Source organism: Castor canadensis, chromosome 10 (assembly GCF_047511655.1).
Source record: "Castor canadensis chromosome 10, mCasCan1.hap1v2, whole genome shotgun sequence".
NCBI lineage: Eukaryota > Metazoa > Chordata > Mammalia > Rodentia > Castoridae > Castor > Castor canadensis.
The window spans coordinates 11,355,378-11,375,738 of NC_133395.1; the positions used below are offsets into that span (position 1 = coordinate 11,355,378).

General features: G+C 37.4%; 1 protein-coding gene across 3 annotated transcripts in view; it reads right to left on the reverse strand.

The window, feature by feature from the left end:
• Pcca (propionyl-CoA carboxylase subunit alpha) overlaps window positions 1-20,361 on the reverse strand; it is a 356,147-nt gene that overhangs the window by 307,927 nt on the left and 27,859 nt on the right. For all 3 annotated transcript variants that reach the window (XM_074043045.1, XM_074043043.1, XM_074043044.1), the window contains exon 5: window positions 734-847. In XM_074043045.1, the coding sequence (XP_073899146.1) occupies window positions 734-847 (114 nt within the window). The remainder of the gene's footprint in view (window positions 1-733; window positions 848-20,361) is intronic.

The following is a 20,361-nucleotide window of genomic DNA, read 5'->3' on the forward strand; positions in this document are numbered from 1 at the left end:
TTCAGTTTTTTATTTAAGCATGTATTTTACTACAACATTTCTTTCAAAAGAAATGTGAACACTAATGTGAACACTCAGCTAATTGTGAGGGTTGTATGCTTTCATCCAATGTTAGAGATTTCTGCATAGTTTTAACAATATATGTAATTAGTTCTCTGATACTAAAAAAAACTCTCTCTGAAACCAGTTTATTACTTGGATTCTGCTCCATTCAAATCAAATCAGTGGTGAAGAGAATTACTGATTTATCAAGGTAAGTTATGGGCATTTTACTGACATAAACAAACTATAATTACCAAACGCACTGTTTATATTTCTTGCAACATATCTACATGGACATAATTTTTAAGTGATTAAAATTCAAACAGGGTCTCTTGGATCCTGTTTATAACACAGTTATTTTCTTTTTAATTCTCTTATTACACCGAAAGGGTTAATACTCAAAACTAATTGGGATTTCTTTTTTCCTAGCAAATTTGGAAATGAACTGAAACTGCTCCCTGGTGTGAAAGCTGAATCCAGCAGCCACCTGCAGGATCAGCGACCAGCACTGCCAGATGCTACAAAGCCTTTCATTTCCAGTAGCGAATTCAGCCACATTTAACTCATGTGACATGAACTAACTGCAATAGCATTTTCAATCATTCTTTCTTATTTTTTTTTTAATACAAACTCTAGCTTTCTGCTCACTACATATGAAACAGCTGCAGTAGATAGGTTCATTCAGACTCACAGCTTGGGCCCTGGTTTTCTTAATGGCTTCCATGATGGCATCCATGTTGAGGTAGCTTTTACTGGTGGGAGCTGGGCCAACACAGACAGCCTCATCGGCCATTTTCACATGAACCTGAAGAGACAAATCCCTGCATTAACAGATGCTCTTAGCAAAAAGAATTATCACTGTTCACAAATACACACAAAATTGCAATTCAGTTATTTCACATATCATTTATAGAGTCGGATTTATTTGTGAATATGTACTTGAAAACAACAATGCAACAAAAAAGGCACAAGAACTATATTACCCATGATTTCATTTGTTACAAGCCTAATCCATTGTCTAACTAAATAATTTCTATAACAATCCCTACCTACTTACCTACCTATTCACAGCAAACAACTTTACTTTCTATCTTGTTCATCTACACAACAATCTGGTATCAAAAACTACCTTGTTACATGTATCCAGGGTAGCCCAATATTTTAATAACAAGTACTCATGCCCAGTTCTAAGCAAGCTCCCCAGGAAGTTGGAATAATTAGAGGGACTGAATGGAGGGATGCAGTGAGTGTCCCTGCACAGCATCAGGTCAGCACCAGACACAAATTAAAGCCCAGGACCAAAGAGTTCAATATCACAACACATGAACCAGAAAATCTTGAGAGCCATTTAAATACTCTCACATTCGAGCCTCCTCCATTTTACATTTATTCCTAAAAGAACTGATATGTTTATTAAGTCCTAAATCTATTCAGAATTCAGGATCATAAACACCATTTTTAAGACAACTCACTCTACAATGACTTAAATCTATTTACTTTTGCTTAATATAGGCTAGGTAGGCACTCAATATTGAAAGGATTAAAACTGTTTAGCTCTACAAGGAATCCATTCTTTTAAAATGAAAGAATTAGTATATTCTTGAACTGGCTTTTCTTTAACAGTTTTCCAATTTAAGTAACTTACAATCAGATTATTTTATAGGGCAGTTAAATAAAACTGGAACACAAACATACACCTAAACATTTATGACCCACTCTCCCACCAAACAAAGAAAAAAACAAAAAAAACTAAAGTGGTAAAGGCTTTTGAGTGTTTCTGTTACAGTCTTTGGTTCTGAACTGATTTTTTAAAACTTTGTTTTAAATGAGATCTAAAAAACAAAAATAAAAAAGTAGTCTTTTAGAAAGTTCAGAATTATTTTTATCAATTCAATACTTTCCAATTCAGTAAAAAATTACATTGTATAGTGAAAGGTAAAAGATACCTGCCCAAGAGATTTACAGATCAGTATCTCAATATAAAATACTCAAACACATACACTCTAATTCCTTTAATAACACCAATTGCAAGGAAAGGCAGTCATGTTTGTAAAAGACTTTTACATATTCCTATGTTCAAAGCAAGATTCTCCACTTATCTTGCCTGGCTTATTCTCAGGCTCAGTTTCCCTTTAGCCCTCAGACCAGAATGACTTCCTCCACTGCCTTCTGCCCATTTCATATCCTGATATTAGCAATTTTGTTGTTGTCATTACTAGTTCATTTCTCTTCTATAAGGAAGAAACTGAATATTTAATGACCTTTAAAAAGAATACATTAGCCGGTAAGGAGAGTCACTATTTAAAGTTAAATCCAGGGCTCAGGCATGGCTCAAGTGGCAGAGTGCCTGCCTAGCAAGCAAAAGGCCCAGAGTTCAAACCCCAGTACTACCAAAAAAAATTTTTTTAAATTAAGTGCAATCCACACTTATTTTATATAATTTATTTTCCTCAAATTCTACTTTTGACAAAAGATGTATGGGTCTTTCCCAAGTACTTCACATTTGGATGAATCTCCTCTAATCTAAACTTCCTAGTACTTATTAGGACAAATTTTGGCATTTGATTGCATTCTAGCCAGCAATCTAATTTTAACTGTTCTACTGACTATTGTGATTTATACAATCTCCTCATCATAAGATCCTAGAAGTTAGAGGCTATATATCTTAAATTCTTCTTTTAATTTCTTCAACACAGTATTACATGCTACAAGTTTATTAACTCATTTGGATGGTAATTTATTTAGTAACTTTCATTATGAAATGTTAAAACTATTGTCTTTGGAGTTAAAAAAAAAAAAAGTTGCAACATGAAGTCATTGAAATAAAAATCTAACTACACCCAAATGAAGTCTTCTCAATTTTTACAATACATCTGACAGTTGACAGTTTTAAGGAGGAAAAGATTACACATATGCATGTGTATGTGTTTATATGTCCAAAATTTCTATAATGCACATGAATCAAAAAGCAAGAAAGAAGGTATGGCTCAAGTGGTAGAGCGCCTGCTTTCCAAACACAAAGCCCTGAGTTCAAACCCCAGTCCCACCAAAAAAAAGAAAAAAAAAATTAAAAAGGAAGCAGGGATCTAAATAGTACTTTGACTTTAATCCCATTCTTTTCTCTATACTTTTACGCAGACACTGCATATAATTTTTCATTCTTTTGTTTCTTAACTATAATACATTTTTCTTGTTTTCGCAACTCTTTATAAACACACCAAGACCTAGGTCTGTGCCTAAGACATTTGTAGATTATTACTATTATTCTAGTAAACATTTAAATAAATTATACACCAAAAGCAGGTTAAAACTACATATGGGCTTTACACAGAAGGGCTATACACAAACTTTTCTAAAGGGAGTTGGTTCTTCTATTTCTCAGAAACAAATCTTCAGGAGAAAGGGTATAAACACATCTCAACAAGCCTAAGGTCAGTACTAACAAAAATACTGGCAAAGACACTTCAAAGAAAAAAAAACAGAATTCTCTATCACCTTAGTTTTCAAGTAGATACTTAGGAAAGGCTAGTTTTAAAAACTTTTGAAGCTCATTTTCAATTTTGTTGCTACTGTTTTACTAAATACCTGAGCTGTAGTCTGGCTTAATCAACAAAACAAACTGCATTCAAGCAACAAAATGCTATTCTGAAGAATGATTAATATTGCCTAGGCTTACTAGATGTACTGATGTTTCAAAAATGTCAACATCTTAAAAAATGTTAAATTTCTTCTTATATAACAGAAAGGGAAACTTTAACAATCACAGAAAGTTTAAATTGAGGTAAATTGACCAAGTAGGATTTCTGACTATGTCCCAAAAAAAAAACAAAACATTTTAAGCATTAATACTAAGTAAAGCAGACAGTCCCAGAACTTTCCATTGCCAGAAAAATCAAGAGCTTTTTAAAGGAGATTAATGGTTTCTTCTCAAACATGTACAGTTACATATTTTTCAATTTTTAATTCTTCAGAGGAAAACTGCTTGTATCAGGCTATTATTTCCCAAATAATGAGATAGCTGAATAAAGTGTATGTTTCTCAACTTACAGTACTAAGAAAAATCATCTTCCTATTGACTCTTGAAAAATAAATTTCTTACCTAGCACACATGAGGCCCTGGCCTCTGCACCACCACAAAAAATAAATAAAATAAATTTAAATTTAAATTCCTGGATACAGACAGGTTAATAACTGTAACTGGGCGGGGGGGGCAGAGGTGGCCAGAATAATGTATATTCATGTAAGTATACGTAAAAATGATCAAATAAAATTTTTTAAAAATAATAAAATTATTTTAAAAAAAGAATTGTAATTGAATTTTAAAAGCTTGGATTAATAGAAAACTTCCTATTAGTCAATTAGACACCTAATATGTACTGAAAAGAATATTCCGTTTGGCCCCTATCCTTATTAAATAAATTACAACTTAGTGTTAAAAAGTACTAGGCTTTATGGTACATTTAGCTAAAAGCTCAAGACCACTTGACTCAGTGGTCTGAGAGAAAGCTTTGCAATGCCTCATAAACTGGTACAGATCAAGAAAGACAGGGAAGACTTGCAGCTTTGAAGATGCTTCTTCATCCCTGAGGCAGTCTGAAGCCTACCATCAAGAGGGCACTATGTACCATGGACACTTGAGTTTTCTTTGTGATATTTTCCAGTGAAAGATACTGGCTAAAATACCAGGAAGATGACATAATCTAAACTACATGGGTTCCTTGCCTGAAAATAGCAACGTCTCACACAATCTGACAGACCTTAGGAGCTCAGGATCCACCAAATCTAACCAAATGCTCCAAACATTACCAATAAATGAAAGTTACTCTTAAAAACTAAAACGCTAAAAATAAATAAACACACACATGCACACACATGTAGAGGAAGGGCTGGAGGAATGGCTCAAGTGGTAGACAGAGAGCTTAGCAAGTACGAAACCCTGAGTTCAAACCCCAGTACTGCCTCCCCGACACCCCCCCCCAAAAAAAAAAAAAAAAAAGAAAAGAAATTTAACTACATTGTCTTAATTTGAAGAACTGGAAAAAAAAAAAGAATTATCTTCAAGGAAACTCCAATTTTGAGAGAGAGAGTGCTCTTCTTTCTATTTTATACAAATTATCTGAAGAGACTTATACAAGTTTCAAAAGACCAGCATTATGACATACCCTGTCCAGAAAGGCAATTTGATTTCTTGAAAACAAAGAATGATTTTCCCTCTGTAGGGCAGTAATTACATTCCTTTTGACTCCATTTTGTAAAACAACACGTGCAGGTAGGGCTAAGATATATTTATCCATGATTATTTAGAATGCTAGAACTAAGGCCTTCACTGTTATTCTTGTTGTTATTTACATAACTTTCCAAGTGGTAAAACTAAAAATTACAGAAAAAAATGAGGATTTTGTCACTTGCAAAACTATCAGCCCATTTTCTATAATCCTGTTTTCATATCACAAAAGATAAGTGATACCAATCAATCCTGGAACCAAAAATTTTTGATTTCCAGGGACACATTCCTGAGAATACAGTACACAACAAAAGAATAATAAACAGCAGGACTAGCATTCGTCTCATATGCAGGCTCCTTATAGAAGCATCAAGGCAGAGTGGGAAGGAGAGAAGACGGGACAACAGATACCAAGTACTCAAACAAAACCTTAACAAAAGCATGCCTACCTGGATCTCCAGACAACAATGAAAAGGACTGTAGGATACAACTGGGGATAGAAACAAGAGATAAGAAGGAAAAGGTAGGATGTGGTAGGGACTGCTAATATGGTTAGATGTAAAGGTGGGGAGAGGCAAAGTAACAGCTTGGCTTTGTTTTCTTTTATTAGCTTAGAGGGGGGAAAAACTGAAGAAATGCCCTTGAGAAGGATACCATGGAACATAGGAGATAAAATGCCTGAGATATGAAATAATTCAGAGCAAAAGGTTTCTGACAAGCAAGGGCAGAGCCAACAGGTATGGGGGTAACAGAGAAGGAAGGGATGGCATTCACCTCCCGCATAAAAACTACCAGCCAGGCTATACAGAAGAAGAAAGCAAGCTTGCAAAGCACTCCAAGCAGGGACAGGATCTGAAGTACCCTTTCTGGAGCAGCAGGAGGGTACCAAGAATGAGTATATGTGCAGGTAGGTTTACAAATTTGGGGAAACTACAGGGTCTATCCTTTGCAAGTTTCTATTTTATCTACAAAGCAAGAAACAGGTTGGACTTCTGGCAGAAATAGGGAATTGCATCAATGGTGCAAGAAAAATGGAAAAAATTGGAAATGGTCACTGGGAACAGTGCAGACCCAGTTAACTACAGAAATTCAAGAAGACTGCCAAGCAGTAGAGATTCCTAAAGGATTCACTGTGTTGTGAAAGGAGTTGGTCATGCACAACTCCTAAGTCATCTTTGGAGATGATGATGGACACCTAAGAATTTAACATGGGTGAAGGTTAGCTTTGCCCCTACCCTGCCCAGCTAAAACATAACGAGGTACTGAGCAATTCTCAGTACAAATTGTGCCATATATCTAGACATTAAGCAAAACTTTCTTGACAAGAAAGCCAAAGCTAGTTTATGCAACCTGTTCCACATGCTGGATTAAGTCCCAGTTCTTGTCTGATCACAATCTTTCATGAAAAATTCATTCAAGAGAAACGTAACAATATTCCAAAAACGGACTCTGATATCCTTAGAGTTGCTATCAGGAAACCAGAACTCCTCCTTCTCCAGTGATTGCATACAAATCATTCAGGATCCAAATAGCCACCATCCTAAATGGTAAATTCCTCACTAGATTCTTACTTTTTTAATCATGCAAGAATGAAAGGTCTCCAATCTATTTTAAACAATCCAACTACCCTAATAACAAACCACTAATTTCACTAGCAAAAAATCCACTTACTAAAGAACTTGGTCTTAATTGAGATATGGAAGTTGCAAAGCTTTTTAAAACCATTCCTGACGTATCTTTCCCAAAAATAGAGCACAATGTTTCTGAGAGTTGTACTTCATAATTTTTTTTTTAAGACAGGGTCTCTCTATGCAGCCCAGGCTGGTGTGGAACTCACTATGTAGCCCAGGCTGGTTTCCAACTCACAGCACTCCTGCCTCAGTTTCCGGAGGGCTGAGATTACAAGTATGTACCACCACCATGCTCAGTTCCTACCTCATCATTTTTAACTGCTACCTAATATTACTAGTAATTTGAATGAGCCAGTTATTTAACCACTTTCCTAATACTGGGAATGGCTTCCAATTTACAGTTATTGTAAAGCTGCAATAAGCTTCCCTAAATATGTTAAACTGCATGCATACATATATTTCTATTAGAAAAATATTAAAAGTATAAATACTGCAAACTACACACTTAAAAGCTCATGTCAACTTATATTCCTACTAGAGATGAATTTCTCCACACCACATCATCACTAACATGGCTGGTCATTCTAACTTTATTAATCTAATGGGGGAAAATAATTCTTCACTTTTTAAACATTTCTATTAGCTATTTGTATTTCTTCTTTGACCAACAACCATTGTTAAATTTAATGCAAGAGGTATCTTTTAAGATACCTGGTTTATTTTTGGTTTTGTAACAACACGTAATACCTAAAGGTTGTTTTAATTTGAAAGAAAGCTAACAATTCCAGCAATCATACTGCTAACCCCATTAAGATCTTTCTCCAACAATCACTTCCTAGATGAAGATACATTATTAGATCTTAGTCTATGCCAGGTACTCCGGGTCTGAATAAGAAATGTGCCCAAAGTGGTACATCTGGTAGACTTGGATGCTTGGTCCCTAGCTGTTGGCACTATTTGGGGAGGTTCTGGAAACTTTAGAAGGTGAGACCTAGCTGGCAGAAGTAAGTCACTGGGGTATCTCAACCCTAGTCTTTCCTGTCTTTTTCCCAGTCACCATGATGTCAGACTGCTCCGCTCCACAGGCCCTCCCCTCCGTAACAAAATGACCACTCTGAAACTCTGATCAAAATAAATCTTTCCTCCTTCTAAGTTGTTTCATTAGGTTTTTGGTTGCAGTGATGATATAACTGACTAATATAGTTGGGAATCCCAACCAGGAGCAATTTTATCCCCCAGAACATAGTGGGCAATGCCCAGAGACAGTTTTAGTTGACACAAATGATATCTAGTGAGAAACAGGCCAGGAATACTGTTAAACATCCTATAATGTTCAGGATAGTCACTCACAATGAAAAATTAGCTAATCCACGATGTCAACAGTGCTACTCTTGAGGAACCAGTCCCCCCCTTCCTGCTCCCAGCTCCCACTCTTCTGGAGCTGCTCCCCCTTTTGAGCTACCCTCTCTTGACTGTACATCAGACTAGGGGCTTCCTGGTGAATGATCTCAACAGACATCCATCTTCCAGAAATCCTCATTATTTCTAGGTCAATAGTTTCCAGGATCCCAGAGTACCCATTCATATCACATCGAACTCCAGCTTATTGTTTTTCTTTTAGTTTTTTCTTTGTAACTTTTTCTCTTCCTTGGGAATTTGGTACAGGAACATGAAGTCTGGTTCGCCCATCAGCCTCAATAAGAAGTCAGGACCTTTTAAATTTTTTAATTTTGTTGTTGTTGGGTTATGAGGGTTTTTTTGTTTGTTTGTTTGTTTTGGCGGGGAGGAGGTTGGGTTTTTTTGTGACAGGATCTCACCATGTAGCCCAGGATGTCCTTGAACTCATGATCTTCCTGGCTCAGCCCCTGAGTATTGGGATTATACCAGGCTATTCTTTTTTTTTTTTTTGGGGGGGGGGGGTTGTTGTTGTTATTTTTGGTGGTATTGGGGTTTGAACTCAGGGTCTTGTACTTTCCAGGCAGGAACTCTACCACTTGAGTCATGCCCTCAGCCCTTTTTGCCCAAATCATTTTTCAAATAGTGTCTCATATTTTGCCCAGGCCAGCCTGGATCACAATCATCCTATCTGTGCCTTCTGTATATCTGGAATGACAAGTGCACACCACCATGCCTAGCTTATTGGTTTAGCTAGGATCTTGCTAACTTTTGTCCAGCTGGCCTCAAACCGCAAACTCCACCTCCTGAGCACAAGCTACCACACATGGCAAAATTTTGTGCTTCTTTCCTTTGACAGCATTTGGGGTTTGACTCAGGGCCTTGCATTTGGTGGCAGGCATTCTACCACTTGAGCCACACCTCCCACCTGAAAATTTTATATTACTTCACAGTATATACAGAATATCTTTTCATTTTAATTTTTAAAAATCACAAAGTGTGGATAACACACAGTTTTCTAAAATATAAAACAATTATTTTTAAGACTGTTTAAACAGTCATGTTTAAACACTCATGACAAAGGGCACATGTTTTCTCTCATATATGGGAGATAGATACAATACAAATACAAGCAATATTGTGAAAAACAGATTACTTTAGGTCACAAACAGGAGAAGCAGAGTAAAAGAAGGAAGTTAAGAAGGTGAATATGGCCAAGCGCTGGTGGTTCGTGCCTGTAATCCTAGCTACTCAGGAAGCAGAGATCAGGAGGATTGCAGTTTAAAGCCAGCCCAGGCAAATAGTTCTTGAGACCCTATCTCAAAAAACCTTTACAAAAAAGGGCTGGTGGAGTGGCTCAAGGTATAGGCCCTGAATTTAAGGCTGAGTACCACAAAAAAAAAAAAAAAGGTGAATATGCTGAAATCACTATAAGACGAGGACTAAGATAGAAAGGAGAAAAAGAGAGGGGATGAACCAATTTGGGTTATAATACATATATACATGGAAATGTCACAAGGAAACTCCCTGTATAGCTATCTTAAACAAACAAAAATGCCTTCTTTTCAAAAACAGAGAACAGGAAGATAAAACAGGGCCTATCTGGGGTTGGTACCAGAGGGAGCGGGGGCAGTATAGAAGGAAAGGGTGTAGGAAGGGGAATGTGGTGGAAATATTATGTACTCATATCTGAAAATAAAAAATGAAACCTGTTAAAGCTATTTAAGGAATAGGAGGAGGGGAGATAAAGGAGAATGATGGAGGGGGTGAATTCAAGTATGATATACTTTAAGAACTTTTGTAAATATCACAATGTACCCCCAGTACAACAATAACATGAAAATAAATAAATAAAAGACTGTCATGAAAAGTACTGACAACCTTAGTGAGAATCTAAGATAGTATAAAGTGAGTAGGTGAAAGTGCGACAGCCACAAGTGGAACACGGCTATAGGTAACACACACTACCCTTCCCCTCTTCATGCACTGAATAGAGGACATCTTTCTCACACTATGCATTCTAGCCAATCTGATGGCAGTCCTAGTAACTCCAAGAGCTGGCTTTCTCACCTTAGATTCCAGCATCCGTATTACCTGATATTGCTACTGAGCACTAAGAAGACAGAAAAGCCCTTGACTTATAGTCAAAGGGTGGTTAGTTTTTCACCAGTAAGCTGCAGATGAGTATTACAAAGAGCAAAACCCACAGGCTTCCTCTCTCTGAAGGGTTCTGGAAGTCTATAATTAGTTTCCTGACTAGAAGACAATCATCAAAAGCAGTAAAGGAGCTTAAGAAGTTTCCTATAGCACAGTCATTCTCAATAAACAGGGAGGCAAAAAGCTGAAGAATCAAAAACATCTGGAAGTGTTTATATTTTCTCATCAAAAATAAATACTCTTCCTTCTTTCTATCTTCCAAAAGAAGACAGGATGAATATCTGAAGACAGGTACTTTGACAAAGCTCCAAAATAATTTTTAGCTTTCCCTATCCCAAGGGTAATGGTTATACCAATAGTTAAAGATGCAAAGTGAGTGTGCCATTCGTTGAATTCACCTGTGGCCCTGTTACAAAGCCCAGCTACCATAAACAAGTCCTTCTTTAGGGACTTAACCTAAAGACCTATGAGAATCACACTCAGAGAAAACAAAGCAAAGGTATCAGGATTGAGACAACCTCTTTCCTTCCTTGAAATTAAAGTTCCATGTAAGGAGGGGAATAAGAGTCCAAAAAGGGTAAAACACATAAATGTGTCAGAGGAAATCAAGCTACCTGCTACATCAAGCACGCCCCATCTCCTACGGCACTGTCACTTCCAGGGAACCATATACATTGTGGTAGCCATCAGGGACCAGCAGCAGAAGATAGCCCAAGCACACATGACATCAGCAAGCTTACCAGCTTCACAGAAGTGCAAGGGATCACCTGCTAGTCTGTAGGAAGTCTCATTTCACCTCCCAGAGATTTTGGGATGGGTTAGTCTTTTAATTTCTGAAAAACAATTGTGATAGGATATACTATAAGATGCATAAAAGATGCCCTACCTGGCAGCAACAATGGGAGAGGGGAGAAAAACAAATGGTTTCATAAAGGACTGCAAGCTACTTGTCTTTCAATTCAAAATCTAACTTTCCTCCAAATCCAAATGTCTAGCTGGCTTAGGAAAGAACACTTGGTACAGCTGTCAGCATGCCACTTAAAGAGTAAGTAATGTATTCAAATTAAAAGGAACATCTGAACAGCACAAAGTAGGAAAAAGAAGCCCTACCTTATTAGAGATGGCAGCAGGCTCTCTATCTAGAAAAACATACAGGAAAAGCTGCCCCATCAAAAGAAAAACTATACATGATTTAGAAGATCAGGAAAATAAACATCCATGAACTATTCCCAAAACTCTGCTCCCACTCTCTTTTCTAAGTCACTATTCTATGTTCCATCCACTACATCCCTTTAACCCTGACTATTTCCTTCCTCCTTCCCTGATTCATTCAAAAACTTGTCACAGGTATTCTGCTGCAGTAAGTAGAAAAAGATGGTATATCAATATCTTCTCCCCTACAGGAGTTGAGGCTAATATGAAAGGCAGACTTCTATACCAACTGTGCTTGAACAGAACAAGCAGGTGTTCTGCCACTTGAGCCACAACCCCAGTCCTCATTCTAACATTTTTATAGCTATTATAGCTGAAACAATTTGGGGGCTAAAAGCGTATTGGAAGAATTCAATTCTAACACTGACTATAAACTGCAATTACCAAGACAATGTAGTATTGAGAAAATGATAGACATAAATCAATAGAAAAGAACAAAGTCCAAAAATATAGACTTATACAAAATAACACTCTACCTGACTTTTTACACAGATACAAAAGCAACATTAAGAGAGAAAGACACAAATGGTGTACAATCAATTCAACATCAATGTGAAAAAAAATCACTCAACAAAATCTTCAAATCTTTTATAAAAATTAATTCAAAATAGATTGGGCATCTAAATATCTAAAAAGAAACCTATGAAACTCTTACATGAGACCTTCATGGCCTGAGACTAGGCAAAGAGTTCTTAGACACACCACTAAAACCATAAGGAGAAGTAGAAGTCCCACCAAAAAAATTCTAAACTTAATAGCAGGAAAAGATTTTAATTAATTTTAAATGGACAAAACTTGAACAGAAACTTCACTGACAAGGATCTAAAGTGGCAAATAAGCACATGAGATGTACACCATCTTTAGCCACTAGGAAAATGCAAATTAAAATCATGAAACTAAGAATGGTGGCATATGCCTGTAGTCTCAGCACATGAGAGGCTGAGACAGGTAAATTTGAGGCCAACCTGGGCTACATCTGTGCTCAAGACTAGAATGGGCAATATATAGGGACCCTGTCTCAAATAAATAAATAATAAAGATACAATAAAATAAAATCATGAGCTACCTACTACACATCTATAAAATGGTTAAAATTTAAAATACTGACAATACAAACTGCTGGAGAGAATAAAAACCCAATACAACTTTCACTCATTATTGGTAGATATGCAGAATGGTATAGAAACTCTGGAAAAGTCTGGCAGTTTCTTATACGGTTAAATATATACATACCATACGACCAAGTAATCCCACTCCTACTTACCCCAGAGAAAAAGAAACTTATATCCACACAAATATCTGCACATAAATGTTGTTTACAACAGTTCAATTTGTAATTGTTAAAAGGTAGAAAAAAACAAAATTGTTTCAATAGGTAAGTGAATAAACAGCTATGTATCCATACAATGCAATACTACTCAGTAATTAAAAAAATGAACAAACTATTGGTACACATAATAATTTGGATGAAATCACAAAAAACATGTTGAGTAAAAGTAGCCAGTCACAAAAAAAAAAGTGAATGCTATGGCGATGAGACACATGAGGACAGATAAGACTACAAAGGGAGACGCAAGGACTTGGAGTGAGAGGGATGTTCTGACCCTGCTTGGGCTAGTAGCCACGCAAATCTATACATGTGTTACAGTTAACAGATGTATACAAAAGAGCCAACTTTACTGCAGGATAAATTTTAATTAAATTTTAAAAAGAAACACTACTAGATGTAAATGAATACTAGAAACAATTCTATCTCTGTTTCAGAGAACATGATTGTCTACATAGATAATCTCAAGTAATCTACAAAGTACTGCAAGAATTGACAACTTTAGCAAAATCACAGGATACCATGTGAACACAAAACACTGATCATACTTCCACTGCCATATTTAAGAGTATGTTGTCCTTGTCTAACTTTCTCAAAATTAGCAAGTGCTATTCAGCCTTTCAGGCCAACCCTTCGCCTAACTCCTGTTATCTTTCAGTGCTCTGCTTAAATGTTACTTCCTCAAGAAAGCTTTGCCTGACTCCTCCCTTTATTAACCAGACAGGCTCAGCTTCTCCTGTTGCACATTTGAAAACACCCTATTAATTTCTCATTACACCACATACTACAACTGTATGTGATTAAAACCATCTGCTCTCCTGCTGAACTGGAAACTACATGAGGGCATATTCACCTCGTTCAAAAAACATGGGACTTGGGCTGGTGGAGTGGCTCAAGTAGTAGATCATTTGCCCAGCAAGTATGTGTTCAAACCCCCAGTACTGCCAAAAACAAAAGGGACGGTAACTGTTAGAGCTAATAAGACATCATTAGGACAGATAAGTCTTTTTGAACACTTTAAAACTATTTCTTAAAAGCATATTATTTTTAAATTGATATGTTAAACCATTACCAACATCCATCTTCAGAAAATTTTTTATCTTTCAAAATAATATGTAAAATTCTACACTTAAGAATGGGTAAAATGGAAAATTTTACATTACATGTATTTTTATCAGAGTTGAAAGTAAATTATTTTAATGCAAAAAACTGATAAGCAGAAGCATTTGTTATTAAGAGGGAAAAAATTACAGTTTCTCCTCCACTACAATGGTGTTACATTCCAATGAAGTCACTATGAATGGAAAAAATCATAAGTGAAAGCACACTTAAGACACTCATGCTAGTACCTGTCGCACACACCTGAGGCAAATCGACTTCGCAAGAGGAAAGACTTACTGTGGCTCAGTTTTGGAGGCGACGGTCCATGGCTGTTGGCCCCATTGCTTGGCTGCGGCAGCACAATACGTAATGTCAGGAAGGCATGTGTCAGAGCAAACAATTCCGCTCACGGCCAGGTCCAGAAGCAGACAGGATACCACCATCCCCGCGAGGACACATCACCAATGAATGACAGGAAAACCTCCCACAAGGCCCTACCTCTGAAAGCCACCACCTCCCAATAGTGCCAAGCTAGGCAGTGCTAGGCCTTTAACACACGGGCCTTTGGGGAACACTTCAGATCTGAGCTATAGCAATATATCTAACCTACAGTACAACCTAGCTTAGCAATACAGTACAACACATATGGGATAAGTTGTTTCATCTAGCTCCTGAGAGGCCAAAGTGAGCTAGGATTCCTGATATTGCTCAGCACTAGGAGAAAGGGTCTTATTGTTTATATGCAAAGCACTAGCTTGGGGAAGATCCAAGTTCAAAATATGAGTTACAGGTTCTGCTGAACATGAAAAACTTGTAAGATAAGCAACAGGAAGTCGAGGAGCAATTATATACGAAATCCTCACAATTAGGCTTGTGTAGTTTTGAAACTGAACTCCCCTATCACATGTACAGCATCCCAGCTAAGCTGCCTCAGTGCAGCCTCGGGATTTATAACACTTAATTAGAATAGTTCACTGAAGCTACTTTAATTATAAAGGCCTCTTTACTAAATATCTTACGTGCATTTAGGGAATACAGCATAGACTTGGAAACAATTTGATGACTGATCACAGCAAGACTTGGAAGCAACCAGTTTTTATAAAGTAAGACACTGCAAATACTATTTATAAACTGTTTTACCTGAACTTAATACTTTGCCATACAGACAAAGTAGAAAGCCTGCAAACTCTCCACTGGATACATCACACCTAGAGAGCTCTGCAGTGATTTACTGAGTAAGTGAAAGACTGGAGGTGGCCATCATGGATTATTATCCAATTTATTCATCTGAGCTTGAGCCTGTCTTCTTTAATGTAGGCTACAAAACAGGTGAGCAAATCAGACATAAATCTACCATGGCCATCTTCAAACAGCCATATAGCTTCCTACAAGATATCTAACAGACCTCACCCTTTGCTACTCCAGCCTGGTAGCTGCCATCATGGCCATGGAGAAAAAAGTGGCAGTAACAAGCAGCAAAGGAAGATGCCCCAACTTAGGTGTATACTATAGCTAGATGTCTAGAGCTAGCTAAATAATGCTTAGGCACACTGAGTGGTGCTGGTGCAAAGATTAGGTACCAGTCTACCTTGTAACAAACAAGTCAGATTCCAAGTGTGTAACTCAGGAAATATGATGCTTTAAACTGAGCAAAAATACATCTTGAAATCTGGCATTTTTCTGTTCTTTGTAGACTAGAGTAATATGTAGTACCAGAAAAAAAGATGGCACAGTGTGTTTGTACTTGAAAAGCTTCTTCTGCTTCAAATGCACAGCAATGAAAACCAGGAAGACAGGCAAGCAAAAATAAATGGTAAACATTTCATAAAGTCAAAACAAAAGAAAACTACATAAACAACAGAAAAACCTGTGCTAGTTCTTCCAGAAGCAGAAAGTGCCAAATGCAGAGGACAGATCCATAAGAATGTTCTGCAGGAGACTAGGAAGAGAGCCAGAGTCACTAGTTAAAACCAGGAAAAGATGGGGCTCCACAACCACCACCACCATTACCATTCTGAAGACAGGCCCACAAAAAATAATCTGGGCTGTAGTTCCTACAGCTTCAGAGTCTCCTACCAGCTTCTGTGACTAATCTGCCCCAAGTCCAAACTCTGATCAAAAGACCTGGGGTTATGAATTGGAAAACCAAAACACCGGATGGAAGCCACCACAAAACTGCTGGTCAGGGAGAGCTGAGTGGGTTTTTTGGCTTGGGTTCCCCCCCCCTGTGCTGGGGGGAGAGAAAAGGAGAGGGAAGCGATGACAGAAAAAACAAGAAGAGAGGAAGGCAGAGAACAAGCAGCAAAGAGTAGGGAGATGATGAAGAGGAAGGAGGAATAGGAAGAGGAATGAACATTTTAAACTTTCACTAAAAAAGAGCCTATGTACCAAAATTTCAAAACACATTAGGAAATTTAATGCTAAGAAACCCACCAAAAAATTCAATAATGGAATAGTAGTTTACTCCAGATAAAATGTTCCAATGAAATTTTTGTCAGTCTGAAAAAGATTTCAAATGTGTTTTTCTTCATGCATGACATGGCAATCTTTTAGTAGTTTTTCTGTCTCTACTGAGATGGTCATACACGCTTCTTCTTTTAATGTGACTGAAGCATTGATAGACTTTCTCATGTCTGACTAGCCCTTCTACATTCATTTCCCACTGCTGCTATGACAAATTACAACAAACTCAGTGACTAAAAACCAGGCAATTTTATCATCTTTATAGTTCTGGACAGTAGAAGTCAGAAATGAGTCTTACAGCACTAAAATCAAGGTGCCAGCAGGCCAGTCCCTTCTGGAGGAATGAGGGAAGAATCAAGTTCCTTGCTTTTTTCAGCTCTTAGGGGTCCCTGCATCCTTTGACTAATGGCTTCTTCCTTACATCACTCTAGGACCTCTTGCTTCTACCTTCACCCCTCCTACTACTACCCTGATCTCCTGCCTCCTCTTCTAAGAACCCTTGTGATTGTATCAGATAATTCAAGCACCTTGGGAGCCTTAACTCAATCACACCTGCAAAGTCTCTGTGCCTCAATAAGGTAATATTCACAGGTATTACAGATTAGGAATTGTTCTTCTTTGGAACCACTATACCTTCATTCCTTGAATAAAAATTTCATTAAGGTCAAGGAGAGAAGATTCACTAGTAAAAGAAATTTTTTAAAGAGACCTCACTAATGAAATAATAACTAAATGAACAGATGTGACTAGATTTCAAAATTATTTAGGATAAGGACTTGTTCATAAATTACAAATGAGAAATCAAAGAAAGTGTAGCCATGAAGATAAATTACCACTTTCTTTTTCTTCTACAATAGAAATCAAATATAAGAAACTTCAGAGGATCAAGGAGGAAGAGAAAGAAGGAGGAGGGGGAGGAAAAGAGGGGAGGGGAGGAGAGGAGGGGGAAAGAAAATTAGGAGTCAAGTTGATTAAAACTACAGAAATAGAAATGGAAAAGAATGAGATCCTTCAGAGACAGCGTACAGAAAGAGCAAGAGTAAGTGAGAACAAGACAGTGGCTGAGCAAGCCTACCTATGAAGCCTTGAATCATTCCTACCCAAAAGACAGAAAAGGAAACAAGGACATTAAAGTATCACTGGTCAGGGGATGGGAGTGTTTTAAGAAAGGGACTCATCAGTGTCAAACATGATTAAAAAGTCAAACAGAAGAGAATTTAGCGTGGGAAAGTAACTAGCAACCTTGGCAAAAATTCCTTTAGTGGAGTGTTGAGGATAAAGGCAAGCAGGATTGGCTCAGGGCCTTAACCCATGCTGTTCTGTCTGTCTAGTAGAATGCATGGTGAAAAGAAAAAATTAAAAAAAAAAAAAAAAAAAGAATGCATGGCGAGGCATTCCATCTATCAGTCTTATGCTTTATCAATTCAGAATTTTCTTGACTACCTTATTCACACAGAGTCCCCCATGGTTTTTCTCTCAACAATTTGTTCCTCTCAAAACGCCAAAATTTGTAATTATTTATGTTTTCTAAGTCTATATCTGTCTCTACCAATGGACTACACATACCATGAGGTAAGAAATTATATTGTTCCTGCTTACTCTTCTGTTTCCAGCGGCCACCACAGCACTTGACCCATGACAGGCACTAACAAAACCTCAGTCTTCAAAATAATGAACTTCACTATCTTTTAAGGAAGGGAGTGCTTCCCCTTATACTTAGTATGGACAGCAACATGCTACAATGGAAAAAAATACAACTTAAGAGCTACACACAATTAAAAAGTAGCTCCACTACTTACAAGGTGAACAATCTATGGCAACCCATTTTACATCTGGAAGCCCCAGTTTTCTCAATTTCAGGTAGTGACAGTAACATTCCCCTTCCATAACTACTGTGTGCTTATCTAGTATACAAAGATATTCAATAAGTGTATTATGATCGCTCAATAAGTGGTAAATGTGGTATTGTTTAGAATGACGTTCTCCCCCTCAAGAAGTTGTAATAGGTATGAATTGATTTATGGCCTCATGGACATTGGACCATCAGATAAACTTAAGTAGTACTTTCAAATATTTTATTACTCTTTTCAGTAAAATAGTACTTCGAATCCTTCATAAATAGATACTTACAGAAAAATAAAACCATAGCACCAGATGATAAGAATACTGAAATATTTAAGTTCCCTTTAAAACTGTCATTTATCAACTCAAAATGGATCAAGGACATTAATATCAGACCCGAAACACTAAAGTTGGTACAGGAAAGAGTAGGAAACACTCTAGAAGTAATAGGTATAGGCAAGGACTTCCTCAATGGAACCCCAGCAGCTTAGCAACTAAGAGAAAGTATGGACAAATGGGACTTGATAAAATTTAAAAGTTTCCGTACAACAAAAGAAATGGTCTCTAAACTGAACAGACCAGCCTCAGAGTGAGAGAAAATATGTGCCAGCTATACATCAAAGAACTGATAACCAGAATATATAGGGAACTCAAAAAACTAAACTCTCCCAAAATTAATGAACCAATAAAGAAATGGGCAAGTGAACTAAACAGAACTTTCTCAAAAGAAGACATTCAAATGGCCAAAAAAAACATGAAAAAATGCTCACCATCTCTAGCTGTAAAGGAAATGCAAATCAAAACCACACTAAGATTCCACCTCACCCCTGTTAGAACAGCCATCATCAAAAACACCACTAACAACAGGTGTTGGCGAGGATGCGGGGAAAAGGAACCCTCTTACACTGCTGGTGGGAATGCAAACTAGTGCAACCACTCTGGAAAAAAATTTGGAGGCTTCTTAAAAATCTAAACATAGATCTGCCATATGATCCAGCAATCCCACTCCTGGGGATACACCCAAAGGAAGGAGACACAGATTACTCCAGAGGCACTTGCATACCCATGTTTATTGTAGTGCTATTCACAATAGCCAAATTATGGAAACAGCCAAGATGCCCCACTACTGATGAATGGATTAAGAAAATGTGGTATTTACACACAATAGAATTTTACTCAGCCATAAAGAAGAATGAAATCTTATCATTCACAAGTAAATGGATGGAACTGGAGAACATCATTCTGAGCAAGGTTAGCCAGGCTCAGAAGACCAAAAATCATATGTTCTCCCTCATTTGCGGACTTTAGATCTAGGGCAAATACAGCAATGTGGTTGGACTTGGGTCACATGATAAGGAGAGAGCACACACAGGAGGTATGGGGATAGGTAAGAAACCCAAAACATGATAGTATTTGATGTCCCCACTGCAGAGGAACTAATACAGAAACCTTAAAGTGACAGAGGTCAGTATGAGAAGGGGATCAGGAAATAGGGAAAAGGTCAGTTAGAGATGAATCAACTTAGGATGTAACACATTTGTACATGGAAACAATGCTAGGAATCTCTTTGTATAGCTATCCTTATTCTCTTTGTATAGCTATCCTTATCTCAACTAGCAAAAACACTTTGTCTTTCTTATTATTGCTTATACTTTCTCTTCAACAAAATTAGAGATAAGGGCAGAACAGATTCTGCCTGGAAGCGTGGGGAGGTGGAGGTGGAAGGAGGGTGGGGGGGGGAGAAATGGCCCAAACAATGTATGCACATGTGAATAAATGAATTAAAAACAACCTGTCATTTAAATTCACCAGATTGTGTGTGTGTGTATGAGTGTGTGTGGGTGTGTGTGTTTGTGTGGGTGTGTTGCTGAGGATTGAACCCGGGACTTCTCATGTGTACCAGGCAAGTGTTCTACCACTGAGCTACACTCCCAGCCAGAATTGTTTAAATACACAAAACCAAAAAG